Source organism: Harmonia axyridis, chromosome 3 (assembly GCF_914767665.1).
Source record: "Harmonia axyridis chromosome 3, icHarAxyr1.1, whole genome shotgun sequence".
NCBI classification, from domain to species: domain Eukaryota; kingdom Metazoa; phylum Arthropoda; class Insecta; order Coleoptera; family Coccinellidae; genus Harmonia; species Harmonia axyridis.
This window is the reverse complement of record NC_059503.1, coordinates 43,150,095-43,174,744: the sequence shown is the minus strand read 5'-3', so window position 1 is coordinate 43,174,744 and position 24,650 is coordinate 43,150,095. Positions and strand designations below refer to the sequence as shown.

The 24,650-nt window shown below is 36.3% G+C and overlaps 3 protein-coding genes across 3 annotated transcripts; all 3 read left to right on the top strand.

Moving 5' to 3' along the window:
• Window positions 1–14,964: 14,964 nt before the first annotated feature.
• LOC123675336 lies at window positions 14,965–15,540 on the top strand. Its single transcript, XM_045610685.1, has one exon. It carries the CDS (start codon window positions 14,965–14,967, stop codon window positions 15,538–15,540), a length of 576 nt encoding a protein of 191 aa, XP_045466641.1.
• Window positions 15,541–18,351: 2,811 nt separating this feature from the next.
• LOC123676430 lies at window positions 18,352–23,376 on the top strand. The gene is made up of 2 exons (XM_045612307.1): window positions 18,352–18,493; window positions 22,355–23,376. Exon 2 carries the CDS (start codon window positions 22,433–22,435, stop codon window positions 23,369–23,371), a length of 939 nt encoding a protein of 312 aa, XP_045468263.1. The 5' UTR covers window positions 18,352–18,493; window positions 22,355–22,432; the 3' UTR covers window positions 23,372–23,376.
• LOC123675335 (secreted RxLR effector protein 161-like) lies at window positions 20,225–20,806 on the top strand. Its single transcript, XM_045610683.1, has one exon. The coding sequence runs from the start codon at window positions 20,225–20,227 to the stop codon at window positions 20,804–20,806; it is 582 nt and encodes a 193-aa protein (XP_045466639.1).
• Window positions 23,377–24,650: the final 1,274 nt, after the last annotated feature.

Sequence of the window (24,650 nt, the reverse complement as noted above, 5' to 3'; positions counted from 1 at the left end):
TAGATAGGCATATGAGATGGGACTGCCAATGCCAATACGTTGCGAAAAAGCTACGAGGGCTTATGTACAAGTTCAAGTATTTGCAGAGACTAATAGACGTACGTCACTTAAAAATGGTATACTTTGCTCTAGCACAGTCTCAGATAACGTATGGTAACGTAGGATGGGGTGCGAGCTTTGACTCCCATATTGAGCAAGTAAACATTGCCCAAAAAAGACTTATAAAAATAATACACAATAAGAGAATTACTTACCCGACACACGAATTGTTTGAAATGTCAGGTATCATGGACGTTAAACAGCTGTATTGCTTGAAGATCAGTGAGCAAGTACAACAAGGAAAGATACAGCTATCAACTCTGGAACACGAATATGGAACAAGACAAAAATTAGGCGGATATAAATTACCTCGAGCGGAAAGAAGAATTGGGCAACGATCAAGTCGATATCTAGCTCCTAGAATATACCAGCATATTCCTAAGACGATCACAAAGATGAGAAATCCGAAAAGATTTCGGACACACTTGAGGAGATGGATATGCGAGGAAGGGCGAGATAGATTTCATGACCTAATTAATAATAGATTATAAACATGAAAAACTATTACCACCGACACAAGACGCATTTCACCGGAATAGGACAGGCATACACCGATATAAGACAGGCATATACCGATTTGGACACAAAAATTGTCAATTATCTCCCGACATGGATACTTTTTAATTTTTATAAGGGCATACAAAAATTAAATTTAATTTCGAATAGAACACACAGGCAATATTCTGTTTTGGATGAGCCTCTGTTCTTGATGTTTATTTGAATTGGACATTCCTTTCTATAATGTAATTAAATGTATTATTATTATGTTCAAATAAATATTATTATTATTATTATTAATAGCATGTATCTGGTGTTGTCATAATTTAAAGTTAGTTTATTTACTGTGAAATAATCTATGATGATGGTAAAATTTTTAAGAGATTTGGATTTCAATGCATTCCAAGTTTGTGCTTCAAACAAAATAACTGTGTCATCAGCAAAACTAATTATCTCACACTCTAATTGCAAGTCAAATAACCTATTTATGTAAATCAGAAACAATATAGGTCCCAGTACTGTACCTTGGGGTACCCCACATGTTACTATTCTTTCTTCACTAATTACATTATCTATTCTGACTACTTGTTTCCTATTTGACAGATAACTTTCTAGCAACTTGTGAGCCACCCCTCTGCAACCCACATCCTCCAACTTCACTAATAGTATTTTGTGATCAAATGTATCGAAGGCCTTTTCCATATCCACAAAAATAAATAAAAATATCACAGGAATGTTATTATCAATTCCTTCAGAAATTTTTGAAACTAACTGGGTTATAGCATCTTGAGCAGATCTCCGTTTTTGGAAGCCGAATTGTTTTTTCGAAAGCAGTTTATATTTGTTCAAGAAGACACATAATCTTTTCTTCAATATTTTCTCGAATATTTTTGATAATGCTGTAGTTAAAGATATGGGCCTGTAGTTTGTTAGTTCAGTCGTACTTGAAGATTTATACAAGGGAACCACAATTGAGAGTTTCATAATATCCGGAAAAATGCCTTCTTCAATATTTTTATTTATTAGATGGACCAATTGATGTTTTATGGTATGTCATATTTCATTCAATGTCTCAGCATCGATACCGTCATCTCCTGAAGCTGATTTCTTCAGATCTTCAATCACATTCAATACCTCGGTCTCATCTGTACTTAAAAGAACATGTTACTCTTTTTATGTTTTGGTTGGTAATCTACATTTCTATTTGAAGTTTAATTTCCCAACTTAGCTCCTATTTCTGAGAAATATTTATTGAATTCATTTGCAATATCATCTTTAGTACTTAGAATTTTATCACCTTTTATACTTATATTTTTATCAATGCTAGTAGTTAGGGATAAGTATGTTCTAAGCCACAAAACGATTTAACCTCACTTTTTGATATTAGTGTGTTTCGATAATGGGAGTGCAGACACACGGCGCCATCTTGTGGTGGATAGCGTGAGTGAGTTTGGAAGCTAGTGGTGGAAACTGTTTTACCGTTCGCGGCGCCATCTTGTGGTGGAGCTTGAACTGATTAAAAAGTCTGAGTGTGAGCGGGATTCGAACCGGCGGTGCCTCGAGCGTCGGATTGGGAATCCAACGCCTTATCCACTGAGCTACGGGGAGGCACACAGTAAAGTAATAAATTAAGTGGTGAAATGGAGTGTGTTCTTCGAAGCGATAATTGAATATTTGAGATTTGAACGAATAGATGGTTACGTTGTTGAAAGATTGGATTTATCCTCAGTGGAATTTAGATTTCTGTAATTTTCCATACTAATTAGTTCAATTACTACTAATGTTGATAGTTGAGCGTGTTTTATTTGAATTGAGTAATGTGTGTGTGGCTTGATGCATTCCCATTTATAGGGACGGAACAGAACCATTATATTTGCATGATCTCAATAAATGAATGTACTGGGTGTCTCATGATAATCAAGGATATGCATGGAATTTTGGCATTCAATGTTATATGATAATGAAAAAGCAAATTACACTTTTTAACTAGGTAGCTAATGCTTTTCGCTGTGGGATTATATGATTCATTGCCGAGGAAAATATTTAAGGATTCAGAAAAAGCCATTCGTAAACAAATTGCCTGAAAGCAGAATTGCGATTTTGTTGAAGGAATTTTTTTCATGTCAACAACAAGCATGTGAGATATATCGGGAATGGAAATATGGTGACATATCGTTTTGACCTGAAGGTGGGGTGTTTTTGAATGGAGGAATTGTACTGGTTTGGTTATTGAAAAATAATATCAGAGGAAGATGATTTTTTATTAACACAACGTTATGTTAGTTATCTAAGTCTTTCAATAATTCATTCTTATAGAAGTACATACATTCTAAAATTGCATAACTATGAACACATGGATTAATTCTACAGAAAGAGTTCTGTGTTAATCCTTTGATGGTGTTGCATTTTCCCTATATTTGAACCAATAAAATAATGATGTTATAATAATCTTACCAATATAAACTGCTCTCTGCTCCTACACTGCTTATACCGCACTGTATAAGGATGTAAAGGAACAGGGTATAAGGATTGAAATGGAACAAAATGGGACTTATACAATGCAAACTGACCTTCTAATGAACTGTAATCCTAATATATTTAAAATGTCCGTTAATTATACCAAAACCGTTATATTAAACACCGAAAACTTTTACTAAAAACCTTTAACTATTCTTTCCGACCGCCGATACATCTCACTTCTTTAATCTGACAATACATACGTCTCGATTTCCCAGAATCCGCGACGTTGCCAAAACTAAACATTATAATAACTTAAAAAGGGCTAAAACATACCCCCCGCCCTGAAAACTCAATTTCAGTCACTTTGAAATCAAATATCTATCATGAATGAACTTGTCAAAATCATCCACTATAAAAAAAAAAATTCACCAAAAAAGAAACAAAAACTAACCTACCAAAAAAAAATATATATAGTAGTCAACTCTTCTGACTACTGGGTCGGTAAAGGACATACCTTTACTACAGGTCGTGTATAGGTACCTTTACTCGTTTTCAGCGTTACATTACGGACTATACCATCTTTTCCGGGATGGACCTCTGTGACCAACGCCAATGGCCAATGCAGTGGTGGCGAATTTTCACATTTTGATATGACAACCGTGCCAACTTCAATATTTGAGCATTTCAAATGCCATTTCTCCCGAGTTTGTAAAGTCGTTAGATACTCTAATTTCCAGCGCTTCCAGAAATCCTGAACCATCCGGTCAATCAGTTGAAAACGATCAAGCCTATTCAACTTGATATTCGACAAATCATGCGATGGAATACATTTTAATGGTGACATTGTCAAAAAATGTGAAGGTGCTAGTGCTTCCGGTGCACTTGAATCTGATGACAGACAACAAAGAGGGCGTGAATTCAATAAAGCTTCAACCTGCGTAAGAAGAGTGCTGAACTCTTCAAAAGTTAGTATCTGAGTACCTATTACCTTATAGATCAGATTCTTAGCCGATTTAACGTTGCTTTCCCACAAACCGCCCATGTGGGGTGCCCCGGCTGTATTAAATTTCCACTCAATACCATTCAAAGCTAATTCATTTTGAAAAGAAGTTATAAACTGATCCGAATTAATAAATTCATTAATTTCGCGAAGAACTTTTTTAGCACCCACAAAGTTAGTGCCCCTATCTGAATACAGAACATTACAAGTACCCCTTCGAGATATAAACCGTTTGAAGGCTTGCAAAAAATGATCCGTAGATAATGAACTGACGAGTTCCAAATGAACTGCTTTAACGCTCATACATATAAACAAACAAACATATCCCTTATATACTTGAGTCTTTCTATTTTTACCGAGTGATATTTCGAACGGTCCAAAGTAATCTACCCCCGTTTGAGAAAATACTTTAGTAGAATTCACCCTTGAAGCAGGCAAATTCGCCATCAGAGGATAATTATTTCTGGGCTTTAACCTAAAACAATGATTACAGGCATGTATTTGCTGTCGTATAACATTACGACCACCCACTATCCAATATTTTTGTCTCAACAACGCTTCCAAAAGAAATGAACCAGTATGAAGATTTATTTTATGATAGTATTGAATTAATTTGACTGTAAAAGGATCTTTGCCTGGAAGTAGAATAGGGTGTTGGCTAGTAAACTTAAGCGAAGAATTTTCTAATCGCCCCCCCACCCTGAGAACTCCATCTTGGATGAAGGGAGTCAATTTGCGTAATTTTCCATAGATCTCCTTTTCTGATTTCAATAACCTTATTTCCGATCCGAATGCTTTATTCTGAACAATTTTTATCAATACTATCTCCGCTTTTTTCAAATCATCTGCTATAATAAATTTTCTCTTGGGAAGCTTCTTCAAAAATCTAAGTACCCAAACCGTAATCCGCAAAATAGAAATCCACGACGAAACTCTCGAAAACATTGTATAAAACGACTCATTCGCCTCATTTTGAATAGATACATAACACCCAGTTTTTGTCTCCGCTCCAACTGTTACCGAATTTACAAGTTGTTGATCATTATGAATTAACTTCAATAGATCGAAAGAGTTAGAAGACCACTTAACTAACTCGAATTTTCCTTCTGCGAATAATGACACTGATTGTGAATACAAATTAAACGCTTCCTCTTCGGAAGGAATGCTGCAAACTAAATCATCTATATAAACATCTGTCGAAACTATTTTCGTTGCTAAAGGATAACTACATCCATTTTCTTTTATCAATTGCTTTATAGTACGAAGAGCTAAATATGGACTTGATTTCACCCCAAATGCTAAACGATTGAATTCAAATACCTGAACCGGATCATCAGGACTGAAACGCCAAAGCAATCTTTGAAACCTCCATTGATAATCAACTAATTTTATTTGATGATACATTCGTCGAATATCCGCTGTAATCGCTATTCGAAACAACCTAAAATTCAGCAATAAAGAAAATAAATCGGTTTGTAGTTTTGGACCACCATGTAAAATGTCGTTCAACGAAACATCATTATCGGATGATGTACTAGCATCTAAAACCACACGAATTGGTGTACTCGAACTACCTTGTTTAACAATAGCATGATGAGAAATGTAATACGCAGGTTCTGAATCTTTTAAATATTCATCCTCAACCAAATGCATATATCCTAACTGAATTGCTTCTTTCATTATCTCATTATAACTCAAACGAAACTCCGGAAATTTCGCCAACCTTCTTTCTAATGAATAGAGCCGAATCAATGCCGTTGTCTTAGAATTACCCAAAGTATTCGGAGAATTCTTAAAAGGAAGCGCTACCGTGAAACGTCCCTCATAATCTCTACTAAAAGATGTAGAAAACAAATTTTCGCATATTACTTCTGCTGGGTCCGGCAAAATATTCTTTGGAACTTGTTCCATCTCCCAAAATTTATTAACCAAGTCATTTAACCGACACTCCTCCCTTAAACTGAAGAATACACCGAACTCCCCCTTTGACTCTAACTTACGAACCTTTCCCATAATCATATGACCAAATACCGTTTGTACCGCCACTGGAGATCCCGATGCTGATGGTACCGAATTACCCACAATAATCGAGAAAAGATCCGCCCCCATAATGCCATCAACTTCAGCCGGTTCGTCAAATTTTTCATCTGCCAATTGTATATTTCCAAAATTCTTTAAAACACCGCGATCAATTTTGGCTATTGGAAGTTTATCCGTAATTTTATCTACTAAAAATGCCTCAATAGAATATTTCTTAGTAAAATCATACCTAGACGAAACAATAATACTTGTAAAACCTTTAATTGAATTTGAACTAAATCCAACCCCATGAATTGACGTAGAGCATTGTGAAAACTTCAATCCTAGTTTCTTACAACACCGATAAGTAAGTAAGTTAACCTGACTGCCACTATCTACTAAAAACCTAGCTGTTTTCAAACCACCCGAACCGTTCAAAACATTTACCACAACCGTCGACAATAAAACCGTATGAGTATCCCGATCACCCAAAGCAGTAGCACAAAAATTGTTATCTGTTGAAACCAACGTATTTGTATTCGAATCCGATTTCGAATTTGGATATTTTTCCAGTTCACCCTGTATACGTCCCAAATGTAATAGGAAGTGGTGTTTTCTGGAACACTCTGAACATAATTTGTCTGAAGGACAGTCTCTCACCCCGTGATTTGGCGATAAACAATTGTAACACCAGTTGTTATCTCGTACTATAGCATATCGTTTAGATGGCGACAGTTGTTTAAATTTATCACATTTACTCAACGAATGATTTTTCCGATTACAAAAAATACATATATTCGACCGATCCATTTCTACGCAAGAATTATTTTGATGCACAAAAAAGGATTTCGAATTACGAGTTTTATAGCTATCACCTCTACTAATGGTTGATTGCTGATTTAGAGCCAAAATTTTCGATTGTTCCTTAACAAACTTAATCACATTTTCATAGGTAGGTATCCCATTACCCCTAATAGTCATTTCAAACGATCTCACCGTATCAGAATCAAGCTTAGAAAGGGCCTGATGCATTAAAATGAAGTCCGACATATCATCTAATTTAAGCTTCTTCAAAGCCTGTACCGCACAATCAAATTTTTCCAAAAATATATTGAGACCCTTAGATGACTCACCCTGTATCGATTTGAACTCTAAAATTTGGCGTAGATAATTAGTTGCAAGAGCGCGCTTATCCTGATATTTTTCTACAAGCGAATTCCAGATAATTTCATAATTTTCTCCAGTAGGAGCTAATGAAGAACAAATAGTCAACGCAGATCCTTTCAAACGACCTACCAAATAATTCACTTTATCAGTATCCGTAAGTAATTTATTTTCATGTATCAAACTCTTGAATATTGAATAAAAGGTTTCCCATTCTCTAATATTTCCCGAAAATTCCGGTAATTCAATCTTCGGTAATGTAGGAAGATTACGTATCAATCCCAAACTTCCCTGAGAATCAACATTAACCGAAGAAACATCTTTCTGAATTTGTTCTCGTTCCAATTTAGCCGCTGAAACTTGAATGTGACAACACATTTCATCAATAGTTCTAAATATATTGAAGTCTGGTTCGAACTCATCATTAATTTCAAAACTGAGCTCTGTTATATCATCTATTATTTTCAGTAGGTCATTCTTTGTTGAATTGATTGAACTGACCATTGTTAAAAATTTAGTTTTAGCTACTTCACTTGTTAATGATTTTGACAAATCCAATAAATTCTGCAGTATCGAAAATAAAGATTCTTTCTTAGCAATAAGCATCTTAATTTTCCGTTCAGTTGACGTTCCACCCATTGTGTTGAAAGTCAAGTGCGCAGAATACTCGAAAACTAACCCCGCGAGTCTAAACTGTGAATTGAATACTTTTGTGTACGCTTGGCAACAAGGCTTACTCTGGGACTCGAATCGTATTTGATAACCGCTGAAAAAATACAAAAAACTACCGCACGTTTTTACTTCGTTCAATACCGTATGAACGAACAAAATAAACTGAATTAATATTTCCGAATACACTTAGGAATGAAATGAAAATGAGTTCCGAAACTCTGTATACCGATTGAAACTAAAATAAATGTAACCGAAACTTGAATTAAAGTTCAAAAAACCCGTGCTCGAAGAACCAAAAAATGTTGCATTTTCCCTATATTTGAACCAATAAAATAATGATGTTATAATAATCTTACCAATATAAACTGCTCTCTGCTCCTACACAGCACCGCACTGTATAAGGATGTAAAGGAACAGGGTATAAGGATTGAAATGGAACAAAATGGGACTTATACAATGCAAACTGACCTTCTAATGAACTGTAATCCTAATATATTTAAAATGTCCGTTAATTATACCAAAACCGTTATATTAAACACCGAAAACTTTTACTAAAAACCTTTAACTATTCTTTCCGACCGCCGATACATCTCACTTCTTTAATCTGACAATACATACGTCTCGATTTCCCAGAATCCGCGACGTTGCCAAAACTAAACATTATAATAACTTAAAAAGGGCTAAAACAGATGGTGTCCACGAATTTAAAGTGATACAGAGATATTCGTAGATTTTTGAGCATCTCAAGACGATTGATAATTAGCAGTTGATTCAATTCAGATATTTTATTCGAGTCAGATGTACTGAAATATATGCAGTTCCCCCATTTTTTAACTCTAGTCATCATACATTCACAATCACATCGTACAACTGTTGCTCCACATTCTCTTTGGTAATCATTTTCGATTTGTGACATGAACAACTCCCATTCCCAATCATCAAACGATATTACACAATTATTGCAGCTCAGCTTGACGGCAGGGGCAAATTGCCTTGCTTGACTTATGCCACAATCAATGTATAGAGAAGCAGATCCCAATCTACATTCTATTTCCAGACGAAATTGTTGGTTCAACAGGTAGTGCTTTTCGTTTTTCACTGCAGCATTATATGATTCATCATCATCATCATTATGCTTTGATTCAACATCAGAAGCATTTACGCTTAGCGATGGCTCATTGTATTGTTGTGGTTGCATGATTGCTCAAAGTTTGTTTTCTGACTGAATCCAGGAATCATGTTCTTCACTCATCCCCAACCATCGCACCAAAACCTTGTCTGCACGTCTGCACGTCTGCGCAATACTTTTTCAACCAAGTAAACATCGGGCTGCTTTGTCTTCTGCAACTCTTCTTGGTAGAAAGCTCCACTTATAGGTCTACCGGCAAAATCTTCAAGAAGGTAACTTACTGGGTTGGTCAGTTCAACTTTTGTGATTTTAAATAGTTCAGTAGTCCATTGTGGGAGATATCCCTTTGTAAAAACATGTCTGTATTTACCTATACGTACAATATCACCCTTCTGAAATCTATGAGGTCCTGCTATTTTGATGTGGTTGTATGCAAATTTATATATGTCACTCTCATTTTTCGTATTAACATCACATGGTTTCATTCTAATCGTCCGATGCCTTTTATTATTATATGCATTTACCACATCTCCAAGGATGTCGATCCATCGATAAGTTCCTCTCAAACTAAATTGTTTGAAAAGCGCTTCTTTCAACGTTCTTATGACTCGCTCCACTATTGCTGCTTTCTTATCACTATACGTATTATAATGATTTATGTGATGTTTTCTAACTAGTTCTTGAAATTGGTGATTGAAAAATTCCTTTCCTTGATCAGATTGTAAGTTGAAAGGTATTTGTCCGTCATTGTGCTGTAGGATATCGAGAGAAGCCCTAGTCACTTCTTCGCCTGTTTTCCTCTTCACTGCTCTAGCCCATACGAATTTCGAGAAGCAATCAATAACAACAAGAATATACTTAAAACCCTCATTATTTGTGGCGAGCTTATCAAGCTGCCCTAAATCCATTTGCCAAAGATCATCTAACCCTTCAATAATTGTTCTTCGCCGAGAGAAATTTTTACGCGCAGGACGATGAAGTTCCTTAATTACTTGAACTATTTCTTCAGATGGTTGGGTGTGTCTCATCTTTATGAGTTTCACAATTCATCTGTAGATGTGTGATTGGTACCACGGTTGTTTTTGAAGAATGTGTCCAGCAGCAGGAGCAGCAAGGGCCGCAGGAGGAGCAGCAGGAGCAGCAGCAACAATCCAATCATAGCTGTATAGCAGAAGCGGACAACTCTACGGATGCCAAGCTAGAAATCATTTCACAAATTTTTTTCAATTTCTCACCCATGCGTTCCAATTTCTCACTCAGGTGTTCTAATTTACTTCCAAAATCTTTCAAGACATTGCTAAGGTTAGACAATTCTATGTCAATGATTTATTTAGTCACAACATCACTTTTTTCAGTTGGTCTCTTCACATTACATAGACTTCTATTGCCGAAATCATAGTCACCATCATTGGTCATGGGAAAAGTATAATCAACCCGCAAGTGCTTCGCTGATGAGATGTTTCCAGTATATGCAACCCGACCAAATTTGTCCATTGTAGCTGCTATAATGAATTTGGATGCAAAAAACCACACCTAATATATAATTCCAGCTTCACGCAACTCATCCACAATTGCTTCGATTTCGTTATCGTTGGAGTTGTTGCCTGCTTCTTTTGACGCGTGCAATAAACACAAACGATCTACTAATTCGTTAATATCATTCCAATATCTATACTCTATCGCTTTTTCATTGTATCGCATCATCCCACCACTTAGTTTCTTTATAATATTTTTATATTTGTGACCAATATTTGCCTTGATTTGTTTTGATGGATTGAATTCTCTTCTATGTACGTTGGTTATGTTTAATATCTGATAATTTTCTTTATCTTCTCGTGCGAATCCTACTGGTTCTTTTTTGAATAACAGTTTGAGGAGGCCCTCGCTGTCTGGAAAATAAAATTCATCATCAATAATAATTTTACCACTGCGTGAATCAAAATCTAGTGAGCAGCCGCCTAAACTCCAACTAGATGCTCGTGGGTCATATTTAGGACCATATTTATGTGAAATCTATTTGTGCATCTCGACTTAACGATTGTCGAATGAAGCGTTGTACATTTTTGGGATAAGTTTCCAAAGTTTCTTCGAGACTGTTGAAATTATGCATTTCTTTGGAAATCTTTTTCGAATCAGTACCTACTGTTTTCATCATCATCATCATCATTATCATCATTATGATTATTTTCAAAGTTTTTCACAACAGATAAAGCATTAGATAAAGGGTCTAGCTCTTTTTTCATGGTTTTACTGAGGTTTCGTGAAGGTTTTTCCTCAATTCCTTCAACAGGTAACGCTTTCGTAACAATTCCTATAGGAGTCGATGATGATTTTGGTTGTGGTTTGGTTGCCAGCGATGTCTCATGCTTCATGTGTTGCGTCATCTTATCTAAACGTTTTGTAATGGAAGAAATAATCCGATTGATCGATTCATCAGCTTCAGAACGACCCAATTTGAATGCTAAATATTTTCTTCTAACATCATTGATGAGCTGTCTTACTTTGAGTTTACGATTATGCGTTGACTTGTCTCTCGACATGATTCTTGTAAACTGGTCAATTATCCTTAATGCTTATGAATTTATCGAAACCATCACGATAACGACCGTCGTTCAAGTTGAAATCTTTTACAATCATTAAAAAACCATAATTATCGGTACTCCAGCATATGGAACAAATATCTTTAAATTTTTCATAACTCATATCAGGGGATATGTGTTCATTGAAAATATAACGTGAATTGACATCATCACTTCTGAATATAACAATAATATTCGCATTGTCACGGATCAGATGTTTATTAATTGATACATATGTCTGACAGAGAAAAGCAACATCAATATGTTTATGTCTACCCATAGAGTAATAAGACTTGATTTTATCTTGCTTGCTGTTACATATATCATCAAAGATGAATATGGAATTTTCTTTAGCGTCTGAAGTATCTATGATTTCGTCATTTTCTCTATAGCTGTGATAACCAATACCATGAACACTGTTTAGGACTTCTTCGAGTAGCTGATACTTGGGTTGATTTAAACTTTTCGAGAATATATATATATACATTTTCAAATGTAAATCCATGCAATACATTCCAAAAGATTTGTAACTTCTGGAGAGAATATAGTGGTATAGATTTTTAGAATTGTATAAGATCGAAATGTTATTCGATATAACTAAAGTTAAGATAATTCGTACTATTTGTAATAAAAAATGTAAATAAACATGTTACGTTGATGAGTTTTTCATTTTTTATTCCTCATGTACTGATACAACATACAAGCACATCTGCAAAAACCATAAGATTCACAAATTCGTCAAGCCAAGCCATCTACTTCATCCCACCTTAGGTCTGCACCAATGCACTTAAGAGGACATCAATATCTCAATCCCTCTATGATATTGAAACTTCTTTCCTCAGTCATTTTGCTGCACAGGTCAGTATTACTTTCCATGCAGAAAACAATTAGACCACAGCTGAGACATTTCACATATTCTTTATCAAATAAAAATTTGTTACTCGGAAACAAAGCATTTTTCAGAGTTTTCAGACAGTAAAGTATTGCCAAAAATAAGAGTGTACTCAATAAGTATAATCCAATGAAAATGTATCTCTCTATTAATTCATAGAGTGAACCTTCCATGATGACGGTCACTGAGTTAATAAACTATAAGAGCGGGATACACTTAGTTCTGAACTCATTAATATGCTGACGTTTAAGAAGGGAGGAGGTCTAGTTGATACACTCATTAATAAGTTACCTATTGAGCTACATATACCTGTTGATTACAAATTCTGTGGGCCTGGTACAAAATTAGAAAAACGTTTAGAGAAGGGCGACAAAGGAATCAACTCACTCGATGATAGTTGTAGGGAACACGACATATTTTATTCACAACACAAGAGCCTAGCGGAAAGACATAAAGCAGATAAAATTCTAGAGGACAAGGCTTGGCAACGTGTAAAATCAAGGGACGCTTCAGTTGATGAAAAAACTGCAGCATACTTAGTGACTGGTGCAATGAAAGCTAAACGCAAACTCGGAATGGGTTGTTAAGTGAAAAAAACGTTCAAGAGAAGCTTAGTAGTTCCTTTAACAAAGGTGTTGCGCAAATCGAATCATAATGATGATGTTAAAAAGTCATCATTGATAGCATTAAGAGAAGCCCGAGCCGCCATAAAAAAAGCTGGGGGTAGCAAGAACATCAGAGTTCCTAGAATTATTCCATTCAAGTCAGGAGGCATATTGCCATTGATGCCAATTCTTGCGGGCTTGAGCACTTTGGGTAGCTTACTTGGTGGTGGAAGCGCTGTTGTCAAAACTTTTATCGATGCCAAAAATGCTACAAAAAAATTAGCTGAACATCAATGCCACAACAAGGTAATGGAAGCAGTTGGGCATGGTCTTTATGTGAAGAAATATAAGAAAGGTTATGGACTCTATGTTAAAAAGCAAAAAAACTAACTGTGAAGCTACCCAATAGAGCATTATTCGACTATGAGTTGGTTGATTATGCGATAAAATTAAAAATCTCAAACTTTAGAGGTGTATTTATGCGCGACAGTTTATTGAGAAGATGTCCCAGGGTGAATCAATGTGGCATCATCAACTTGGATTCATCAGACGGATCTGGAACACATTGGGTAGCTTATAGCAAAAAAGGAAATGTGACAGAATATTTTGATTCCTTCGGAGATCTGAAACCACCAAAGGAATTGGTTAAATATTTAGGTGATGGTGGAGAAATAATCTACAACAGAAATGTATATCAGATATATAATACATCGAATTGTGGTAAACTATGTTTGCAATTTCTGCTGAGTCAGAATTGAAAAGAAACATAATCAGCATTATTTTTATAATCCATCCTCAGTCATGTCGTTAGTATTCACATTGAAAGGACGTAGTTCGACACTCTCAACAGATTTTGTACCTCCAATCGAGCTAGATCCTAGTCATCAGTATGGTATCGCTTTAATTGGTTTTTATTCATATAATACACTACCAAACATTGAAGAAAACACGTATTTGTATTATTCAGAAGCATCTGCAGAAGGAGTGCAGGAAAAAAAGCTACAAATCCCTAGTGGAACATACGAAATTTCAGATATCGAAAAGTATCTAGCTAAATACCTGATTGCAGTAAACGAGAGGAACGAGAGAGATAAGATCTTTTACTTGAGACCAAACAATACCACTTTAAAGTGTGAACTTTTTCATCGATCTATATCTATTAATTTTACTAAAAGTGATGTACTAGGTAAGCTTTTAGGCTCTTCTCGAAAAAATTTGGTAGCTGGTGTTGAACATCAGTCAGATTTACCTGTTAATATAGTTCCTGTACGCTGTATTCATGTAGATTGCAGTTTAGCCCAGGGATCATTTTACAACGATAAAATTTGTCACACAATCTATGAGTTCTCAGTCGATGTTGATCCTGGCTACGCTATAGATATAACGCCCCAACACTTGATTTATCTACCTGTAAGTAGTAGTGGAACGATTGACAATATCACTTTGAACATAATTGATCAGGATTTCAACTTTGTCAATTTTCGAGGTGAAGAGATTATTGTTCGCTTAGAACTGAAGAAATGGTCTTGATTTTTCCTCGACGTCAACACTTTCAGCATAATAAATACGCCATCCAGTCAGAGAAAAGTCATTAGTACAACAACACCGCTCAGAGAAGCAACAACAACAGCAGCAACAACAACTTACGAGTATATCCCAGAGAAATAGAAAAATACTACAATCGCTTAGCTATGTTGTCAGGCCACACGTTTGACATTTATCAACCGGTGGATAAAGATGATTCAATTCTTCGTGTGGAAAATCGCACATACCTACCATTCATAAAATCATTCAACAACAATGATACAATTGAAATTGTTATTAACCGACCAGAAATATGGTTTCTGATGTATGAATCAGCACTTTTTATAAGGGGGCACTTGAGAAAAACCGCAGGCGCAGGAACTTTGAAGCTGGTGAATAATTATGGCGCTTTTCTTTTTGACTCAATAACCTACGAATTATGTGGTACAGAAGTGGAAACTGTTAAAGATCCAGGACTTGTATCACTAATAAGAGGATTTTTGTGCTATGAGAAAGGGGATAAAAGTGAATTAAATGAAGCTGGATGGAATTTTCTTGATGAACCATTGCAAAATGATGATGGTACATTTGCTATACGTATGCCCCTCAAACATTTGCTCAACGTGTTTAATGATTACCCGAAAGCAATGTGTGGAAAACAGGTGATTCGGTTAATTAGAGCTCGTAACGATAGCAATTGCATGATAATCACAGCAGGAACAGGTGAGCAGAATGGAGTGACAAAGGGGCAAATTACAATCAGCGATATAGAGCTGAGAGTTAAACATGTGCATCCAAATGATGAGATTAAACTCAATCTACTATCCATGATAAAAAGCGATAAACCTATCTTACTTCCATTCAGGAAATGGGAAGTCCATTGTGGCGGCTTCTCATAAAGCCCACATAGCACAATAAACACAGCACTCGGTAGCCTAGTGGCTAAGACTGTAGACTTACCCACCGAGATGCGCCAAGGTGCCGGGTTCGAATCCCGGCGGCTCCCGATAATAATAAATTCCCCAAGCGTCTGTGACACGGCACACACAATTATACCAAAGTCACACTGATGAGTCCGGTGTGTGTGCCAGGGACGAAACGCATAAGTAGGCATATGTGAAAGCCTACATTGGTGACCCCGACGTGATGGGAATGGCCATCTTAACGATGTGTCCTGGAAAGCAGAAGGTTGATGCATAGCTCCCATATATCTGCAATTTCCAACGAAACTCTAGACTCCCATTCCCATGACGTGCAATACGTGCTCCTTGGTCTGCCGCGGTAAAGCGGACCTGAATAGGCGGCATTCACCGTCCGCACGATGCCGCGAGGTGCAGCTCTGATTAGGCGGCAATCACCCAGCTGCACCGAAGACCTCGTAACACGCATAAGTTTCGTTCCTCCGTCACTGGGGAGGGAGTCATGTGGCGGCTTCTCATAAAGCCCACATAGCAACAATAAACACATCACTCGGTAGCCTAGTGGCTAAGACTGTAGACTCACCCACCGAGATGCGACAAGGTGCCGGGTTCGAATCCTGGCGGCTCCCGATAATAATAAATTCCCCAAGCGTCTGTGACACGGCACACACAATTATACCAAAGTCACACTGATGAGTCCGGTGTGTGTGCCAGGGACGAAACGCATAAGTAGGCATATGTGAAATCCTACATTGGTGACCCCGACGTGATCGCGGAAAGCTGCGGCGTTGGAGCGCAGAGGCGACTCACTGCCCCGCACAACGTTACGGCTACTGGGGTGTCCATCGGACACTAGAGCCGATGGCACGCCGAGCCTCGAGTTTCCGTCATCACAGCACGCAAACGCTCTCTCCCCCCTGGGACCACCTGCGTACCTCCTCCTCAGGAGGGTCGTCATTACTGGTGAGGGGGTGTGTAGTGACTCGGTTTGCTCAGAGATGGCGCCATGGTGGTAATGCGCCACACATCATCGGCCCCGGCGTATTTAAAGGGGTCGACGCGAAGCAACCGATTCACTTCTCACCAAATGGTGTGGGAAGGTGAGTCTTAGGCAGAGATCGCTGGATAGCCTAACTGAAGAGTCCACCAGCGATCTCGGGACGAAACACAATACCCCCGGGAGAGGGCGCCCGTAAATATTGGCTCGAGACAGACTCGCCAAACCATCAACTTCCAGTTCTTACGGCTGGAGCAACTCAGGAATTATGGGGCATTAAAACGGGTGCTATTGTGGAATGTCCTCGATATGTTATATGCTGCTTTCACTCGGATCGAAAAGACAACCCCACCAAAGATCCAAATTACTTTGAGAATGTTGACACTTCAGATATACGTGTTTTACTCAATGGTGAATATTATCCTCAAGAAAGATTGCGACTGAATTTCGATCAAAATGACTATAGCGAAGCTCATTATAATTATTGTGAATTTGCAAAAACTTATACTGGTAGAACAGGGAATACAGCAGTGCTCGATTATGGTGAATACAAGTCACGTTTTTTATTTGTTATTGATTGTTCTAAACGGGATAAAACTTATAAATTCGCCACCGTTGATGTTAAATTGGAGATTGAAGCGAGAAAAGGTTTCCCTGCCAACACCAGAGTGTACTGCGTCATTGTTCATGACAACGTCATCGAGTACCACCCACTTAGCGAAATTATAAGAAAATTAACAAACTTTTGAGGATTCAGTTCAGCAAGAGCAGTCACCATATCAAGATGAAAGTGGCAGTAGTAGATTTTCAAGGTTTCACAATTAATGGCAACTTCCAACCAAAAGAGATGTGTGTAAATAATGGGCACCAAATTGCACATTTTATTGTGAAACCTGAAGTTAAATTTTCATCTTTATCGGTGAAAGATCAGAAGCTAATAAGATGGTTGGAAAATAATTTTCATGGTATGAAATATAATTCTGGAAGTGTAGAACTTCGCGATGTTTGTGATATTCTTTGCAGATTACTCTCAGATATGGATATAGTGTACGTGAAGGGCCATCAAAAAAAGGAATATTTATTGGGCATGAGGCAGTCGTTCATGGTTATTGATCTGAATAAGCTAGAACATTTCAATCCCCCACCACCAAATTTAAAGATGCAACGACCGTTGTGTATGTATCATGATGGAAATGTACCACGCATGTGCAGCATGACAAACTGCAAAGAAATATTCGATTGGCTTTGGGATTTCATTCCCCATTAACCGCATACACACACACCCACATACACACACACACACGCGCACATATATGGAAAAAATGACGATTGATGATTTTAAACAAGAACTACCTCTACCCAATGATGGAAACTGTCACAATCAAGTGCAAAACCTAATTATTCAATTTGGGATGCTGAGCTTTCAGGAATATGGTGATCAACGAAATGCATATGCATCATCATCATCGTTATCATCATCATCATCTACTTCAGAATGTATCTGGAAATCTGCAGTTTTTAGTAATAAATCTAGATATTCACATCTGTCACCAATGACACCATGTAAAAAAAAAAGAGTTGTTCTAAACAAAATTTGAAATGAATTTATCTTTATATTTACCTTCCATACCCCTAATACTGATTAGTTGTAATCAAGATGCGAATTGAGCAACATAAAATAGTTTTCTAGTGTAATGTTCTGTGATTCTGTGGTGCCAGTCAAAGCCACTCAACTTCAGCATGTAACATTATTACTTAGGTACTTTTTATCACAATTATATTAAGATGGCGGAAAGTGTAGATGACGTGAATGATCAGTGCTCTGATATTAGTGCTGATTCTGAAGTGAAAAATACAAAAATTTACAAATTCTTCAAATGTTGTACAAAGAAAACATGCTCAACATTAATATGCAAAAATTGTGGTGGTGCATATCTGTTGAAGTAAGAACTGCTGGCCAAAAATATTTGGCGCCAGTCCACTTCTATAAAACAACCTGCTGACAACTAATATGATCCGTCTAGTGCGCATGCGCAGCTAGAAAAGTAATATGGCCGCTGAAGGTGGAGATGCCAGTTCTGTCAGACACGAATAGATAACGGCGTCACACCTTAAGCAGCAAACCTAACCTCCATTTTGTTTTAGATTTGTGTTTCCAAGTTTGTTAAATCAACGATTAAACTGTACAAAATACCTGTATTTGTCAATCCACCCTTACATGGTAATCAGAACCCTAACATGGTAGCAGAGCTTGTGACGAGCACCCTCACATGAATAGCAGAGCTTGTGACGTTAAAAGCAATCCACAATCAACAAGAAGTTGGTGTTAAAATGAGTTATCAAGAAGAAATGGATCAATCCCACGTGTCAACAATGGAAGTTCCAGAAAACATTTTCGAGATGCTGACCAACCAGAGTTTTACTCTTACAGTTACACTTTACCCGAGGCAACCAGAACCTATGATATTGTGAAGAATGCATTTTTAGAGGTAGCAAACTGCCAGTATTTCAGAGAGGTTGACAACAGTATGTATACAGGTAGTAGTTTGAATGATATTTGTTCTGAATGTTTTGATGACACAGATAGGAATTTCGAGACCGAGATCAATGAAGTTTATACTGCATGTTCCTTATGTTTTGATTATCCCATTGGAGAATCTAATATGTTCACGAATAATCTTGATTCTGTTTCAGTTCTCTGCATTAAATGTAGAAAGAGTGATAATAATATATGTGATTTCTGTTTAGAGAGTCGACATGATAGGTTATATAGGAAGCCCCATACGAAGAAAGAAAAAAATTCTTTCAAAATTCCTTCTGTCAAGTCTTCTGTTCTGACATCTAAATTGGGTTGAGCCCCCTTCTGGGACGAGCTCCCTTCCGTTCAGACAGCTGAACTTGGTTGAGCCCCCTTCTGGGTTGAACTTCCTTCCGTTCAGCCAGCTGAACTGGGTTGAGTTCCCTTCTGGGTTGGGTTCCCTTTCGTTCAGCCTTTCTAGAACTTGCTTAGAGATAGAGTGAGAATTACGAGTGTTTTAAGAATAAACAACTAAAATCATCATCTGGGTATTTACAGTTAAAGACAATGGTGTATATAAGGCTCGTTTAGTTGTTGTAGGATGCAAAGATACTGAAAAGTATACTTCTGAGGAAACTGCATCTCCTACACCAACTCTATCAGTTGTTTAATTATTATTTGCATTATCAGTTTCTAGAAAATGGCATATTGAACAGTTGGACATCAAAACAGCATTTCTTTATGGTGAAATTGATAGACCAAAATATTTAAGTGTACCAAAAGGAATCAATCTGGATAAAACTAAGGTAATTCTTAAGTTACGAAAAGCTCTTTATGGAATATCGATAGCACAAAAATGTTGGTTTATGACACTCGATAATTTTATAAAGAATTCAGGTTTTGAAACAAATTTACGTGAACCATGTTTGTATAAGAAAGAGGAAGATAGTGAGATTATTTTGATTCTAGTATATGTTGATGATCTATTAATTACAGGTACCAGTGAAAAGCTTATTCAAGAAAATGTCAATATGTTCAAATCACGTTTTAATATCAAACAATTTGGCTATCCTTCTAAGTTTCTTGGTTTGGAAATCAGTAGATCAGAAAATCAGTTGTTCCTTCATCAAACTCAATTTGTGAAGGAAATGCTTAAAGAATTTCGAATGGAAAACTCGAATTCAGTTGATACTCCATTGGTTCCTCAAGGAGATCATAAAGTTCCCGAAGTTACTAATGAAGCAGATTTTCCGTACAAGAAAGCCATAGGCTCTCTGTTGTATTTAAGTTTATTTACAAGACCCGATATATCTTTTGCTGTAGGTTATTTATCTCGATTCCAAGCCAATCCACAACAGTATCATTGGACATTAGTAAAAAGGGTTTTCAGATACTTGAAAGGTACCAGTCAGTTGGGTCTAAAATATACAGCAGGTTCCCCAACGTTGTCATGCTATTGTGATGCAGATTTTGCAGGTGATGAGAAGAGTCAAAAATCGACAACCAGCTTTGTGATTTTTGCATTCGGTAATCCGGTTGTATGGTGCTCAAAACTTCAATCAACATTAGCACAAAGTTCAGCAGAAGCAGAATTTATTGCACTTACTCATGCTACTAATGAAGTTCTATTTTTAGCACAGTTATTGGCAGAAACTGTGGGTATCAGTTCATTTCCTGTTGATATATATGAAGACAATGACAAGACAAAACTATCTTGCAGGTACAAGTAAAAGTCGTTTAAAATATATTGCACGTAAATATTTATTAATTCGTCAACATGTAAGTGACAAGAAAATTAATATTGTGAAGATTAATACCAATGATCAGATTGCTGACATTCTTACAAAACCTTTAATTGCAGCAAAGCTAAGTAAATTTCGTAATCACCTTGTATTCTATGAGGCTTGATTTTTCAGTTGATTTGTATACAAATAACCCAGTATGTTCTCTTTTTTTTTTCAGTCATCTGTTGTTTATCCATGTATTGTTTAACATACTCGGATAATACTAAAAATCTGTCGAGTATTTGTCTGTGTGGAAAGGTTCTTCGGTTCCTGGAAACATGCTTAGACAATACTAAAAATCTGTTGAATATGTGTCTGTGTGGAAAGGTTCTTCGGTTCCTGGAAACATGCTTAGACAATACTAAAAATCTGTTGAATATGTGTCTGTGTGGAAAGGTTCTTCGGTTCCTGGAAACATGCTTAGACAATACTAAAAATCTGTTGAATATGTGTCTGTGTGGAAAGGTTCTTCGGTTCCTGGAAACATGCTTAGACAATACTAAAAATCTGTTGAATATGTGTCTGTGTGAAAAGGTTCTTCGGTTCCTGGAAACATGCTTAAGACAATACTAAAAATCTGTTGTGTATATGTCGGAGTTTTATTGAAAGGTTCTTCGGTTCCTGGAAATTACTCTAATAAATATGTTTATATGTTAAGTGTTTATTCAAAGTCATGTAGAAGGGTCTCCGGTCCCTGGTTACATACTTTCATAAACACTAGTGTCTTGATTTGAAGGGTCTCCGGTCCCTGGTAATGATAGATGCGAAAGCAAAAAAAATTCGGACACGTATGTGTGTGATGAATTAATCAAGTTAGTTCTATATGAAGGAACTTAATATGTATCTGTTATATGTATATGTTGATCTGATGGTATAATATCACTTGTTGGAAGGGTCTCCGGTCCCTGGAAACAATGTATTGATACCATACAAAATATTAAGGAAAGTTGGTTCGCTATAAGGAACCCTATTCGATTGCCTACAGTAACAGCCTCTACAGTTCCACTGACAATCCTGTTGATTTAGTTTTAAGGCTTGATTTATATAAACTCAAATGAAATATTAACTATTATTTGTATTTATTGTACTGTATATATTCTATTTTAACTATTGAAATCAGTTGGTTGGAACTTATCTGTATATGTCTTATCTGTTGACTAGTTGTCAGTTCCTCATTTTGGGAGGGGGTGTTGAAGTAAGAACTGCTGGCCAAATATATTTGGCGCCAGTCCACTTCTATAAAACAACCTGCTGACAACTAATATGATCCGTCTAGTGCGCATGCGCAGCTAGAAAAGTAATATGGCCGCTGAAGGTGGAGATGCCAGTTCTGTCAGACACGAATAGATAACGGCGTCACACCTTAAGCAGCAAACCTAACCTCCATTTTGTTTTAGATTTGTGTTTCCAAGTTTGTTAAATCAACGATTAAACTGTACAAAAACCTGTATCTGTCAATCCACCCTTACATGGTAATCAGAACCCTAACAATATCACGATTCTTGTGCGAGAAAACTAGTAAACAAAACAGGTCTGTCATTCCTGGACGCAACGTATGTGAAATGCTGTGAAATGGAGGAACTAATATATAATTCCAACGGAGGCCGAGAAAATGAAATAGAATCGAACCAATCAGTAAACATTCGACTCAAAGAAGAAAACATCAAAATGAGGTATGAAAAACAGATACTCCAAGCTGAAATAAATCACTTGAAATATTTATTGAATGAACAAAAAGAAAACAAAGAACGGCTTTTAAATGAAATGAATGATAAGAACCTAATTCTCAGAGAGAATAATAGATTTTTGATGGAAAGAATAACACAAATGCAGACTGAAATTCCAATAGTCAATATAAACAGCAGTAAAGAAAAAAATCGTCGTGCTATAAACATCGAAAAACGAGAAAATATTTCATTATCAAAAACTCCAATAATTTTGAAAGATGATAAGCCGGATAAACAGATGTCAAGTAACAGATTGAAGAATGTAACATACAACAGCATAATGAGTACAACACCGATCCAACAGGTGTCTACATCCTCATTACAGGCATCTAGAAAAGATACATCAAATGACAGTCGACAAAACAAAGATGCACGCTCAAATATAAACAAACAAGAAATAGTGGAAGACAAACCGGAAAGTCAGATACAAGAAAAGGAATTCAAAAAAGTTACATATAGAAAGAGGAGACCAAAAAAAAATTTAGGAACAGCTGAAATTAGTGAAGATGAAACTAAAAATGGGTTTTCTGGTGGAGAAAGAAAAGTCTGGCTCTATATATACAGAGTCAACAGAGTAACGACAGAAAAAGAAATAATTGATTATATAACTAACAAACCTGGATTTGACAAATATACAACTAATGTAGAAGAAATTCCAAGTGGTGAAGATCAATTGAAGAGGTTCCTTGTTACGGCCCCATTAATAAAGAAAGATATAATGTATCAACCAGAATTTTGGCCCAAAAATGTCGGTGTTAAACGATTCGACTTTGAAAAAAAATAAGAAATTTTTGAGTGAAAGAAGCGAAATTTTCAGAAAAGCATGCAAGAGTCCTAAGTTCGAGTACTAGGAATAAAAATGTATTGGTGAAAAATAAAAACAGAGAAGAAGCTAATATTTGTGTTATTCATCAAAATGTGCAGTCAATTGGCAACGTATTGGACAGAATTCAAAGTTTCATTCATGGAGAGGGAGAATGCGAATTCTTTATGGTAACCGAGCACTGGAAAACTGTGGAGCAGCTGAAAACCTTATCAATAAATAACTATGATCTAGCAGGACAATGGTGCAGGGGAGAAAACCAACATGGGGGAGCTGCAGTTTATGTTCGACGGGGAGTGAAGCATATACATAGAAGTGAGCTCAGTAAGTGTTCAGTACAAGGTGAGATGGAGTGTGCAGTGGTATAATGTGAACTTCACAACAGGAAATACATACTGGTATCAATCTACAGACCATGTAATGGAAATAAGGAAATATTTTTCGATTTGCTTGAGGGTTTACTAATTGCTATAAATAAAGAAAACAAAATAATAATAATAGGGGGTGACTTTAACATTGAACTTAGGGAAGAAAACAGGTTCAGGACTGAATTGATCTCAATTTTTGACTCGTTTTCATTGGTGAAACATATCTCTGGGGATACTAGAGTAACTCATAACACAAACAGTTGTATTGATAACATATTTTCAAATTTAACAGAAACTGTAAATAGCTCCATAATTTTTAATCATATTTCTGATCATAGTGCGCAGAAAATATGTTTTAAGGTTGAAGTTGATAAGTATGTTAAATATAAACAAATGAGGTCATATTCAAATGAAGCTAGACAAAATTTTTTCAATGAGTTAGGTAACCAGAATTGGTTAAATGTTTTTAGTTTTGAAACTGATGATGTGAATGGACAGTGGAACTGTTTTTCACAATATTTTCACACATTTTTGAAAAGTATTTTCCTAAAAAAAAAATGATAGTAAAAAATGAAAATTCAAAAGAAAAGTTTTATGATGATCCTAAAATTTCACAGTCCAAACATCGTTTAGATGTGCTATTTTGTTTGAGTAGCCATGATGTAAGATATAAAACTTTGTATAGAGATGAAAAAAGAAAATATGATGATATCTTAATTCAATCAAGAAAAGAATATTATAATAACAGAATACTGGCATCTGACAATAAGAATAAAAGCATGTGGAACATTTGTAAACAAATTCAAGGTAAAATATCTGATGGGATAGAATGTCGAATACATGGGTCCCCAGAGTCTATTTCAAAAAAATAT

What these genes read in the sequence shown, in the direction of transcription:
- LOC123675336 (XM_045610685.1), top strand. Translation starts at nt 14,965, where the DNA reads ATGTATGAATCAGCACTTTTTATAAGGGGGCACTTGAGAAAAACCGCA.
- LOC123675335 (XM_045610683.1), top strand. Translation starts at nt 20,225, where the DNA reads ATGCTTAAAGAATTTCGAATGGAAAACTCGAATTCAGTTGATACTCCA.
- LOC123676430 (XM_045612307.1), top strand. Translation starts at nt 22,433, where the DNA reads ATGGAGGAACTAATATATAATTCCAACGGAGGCCGAGAAAATGAAATA.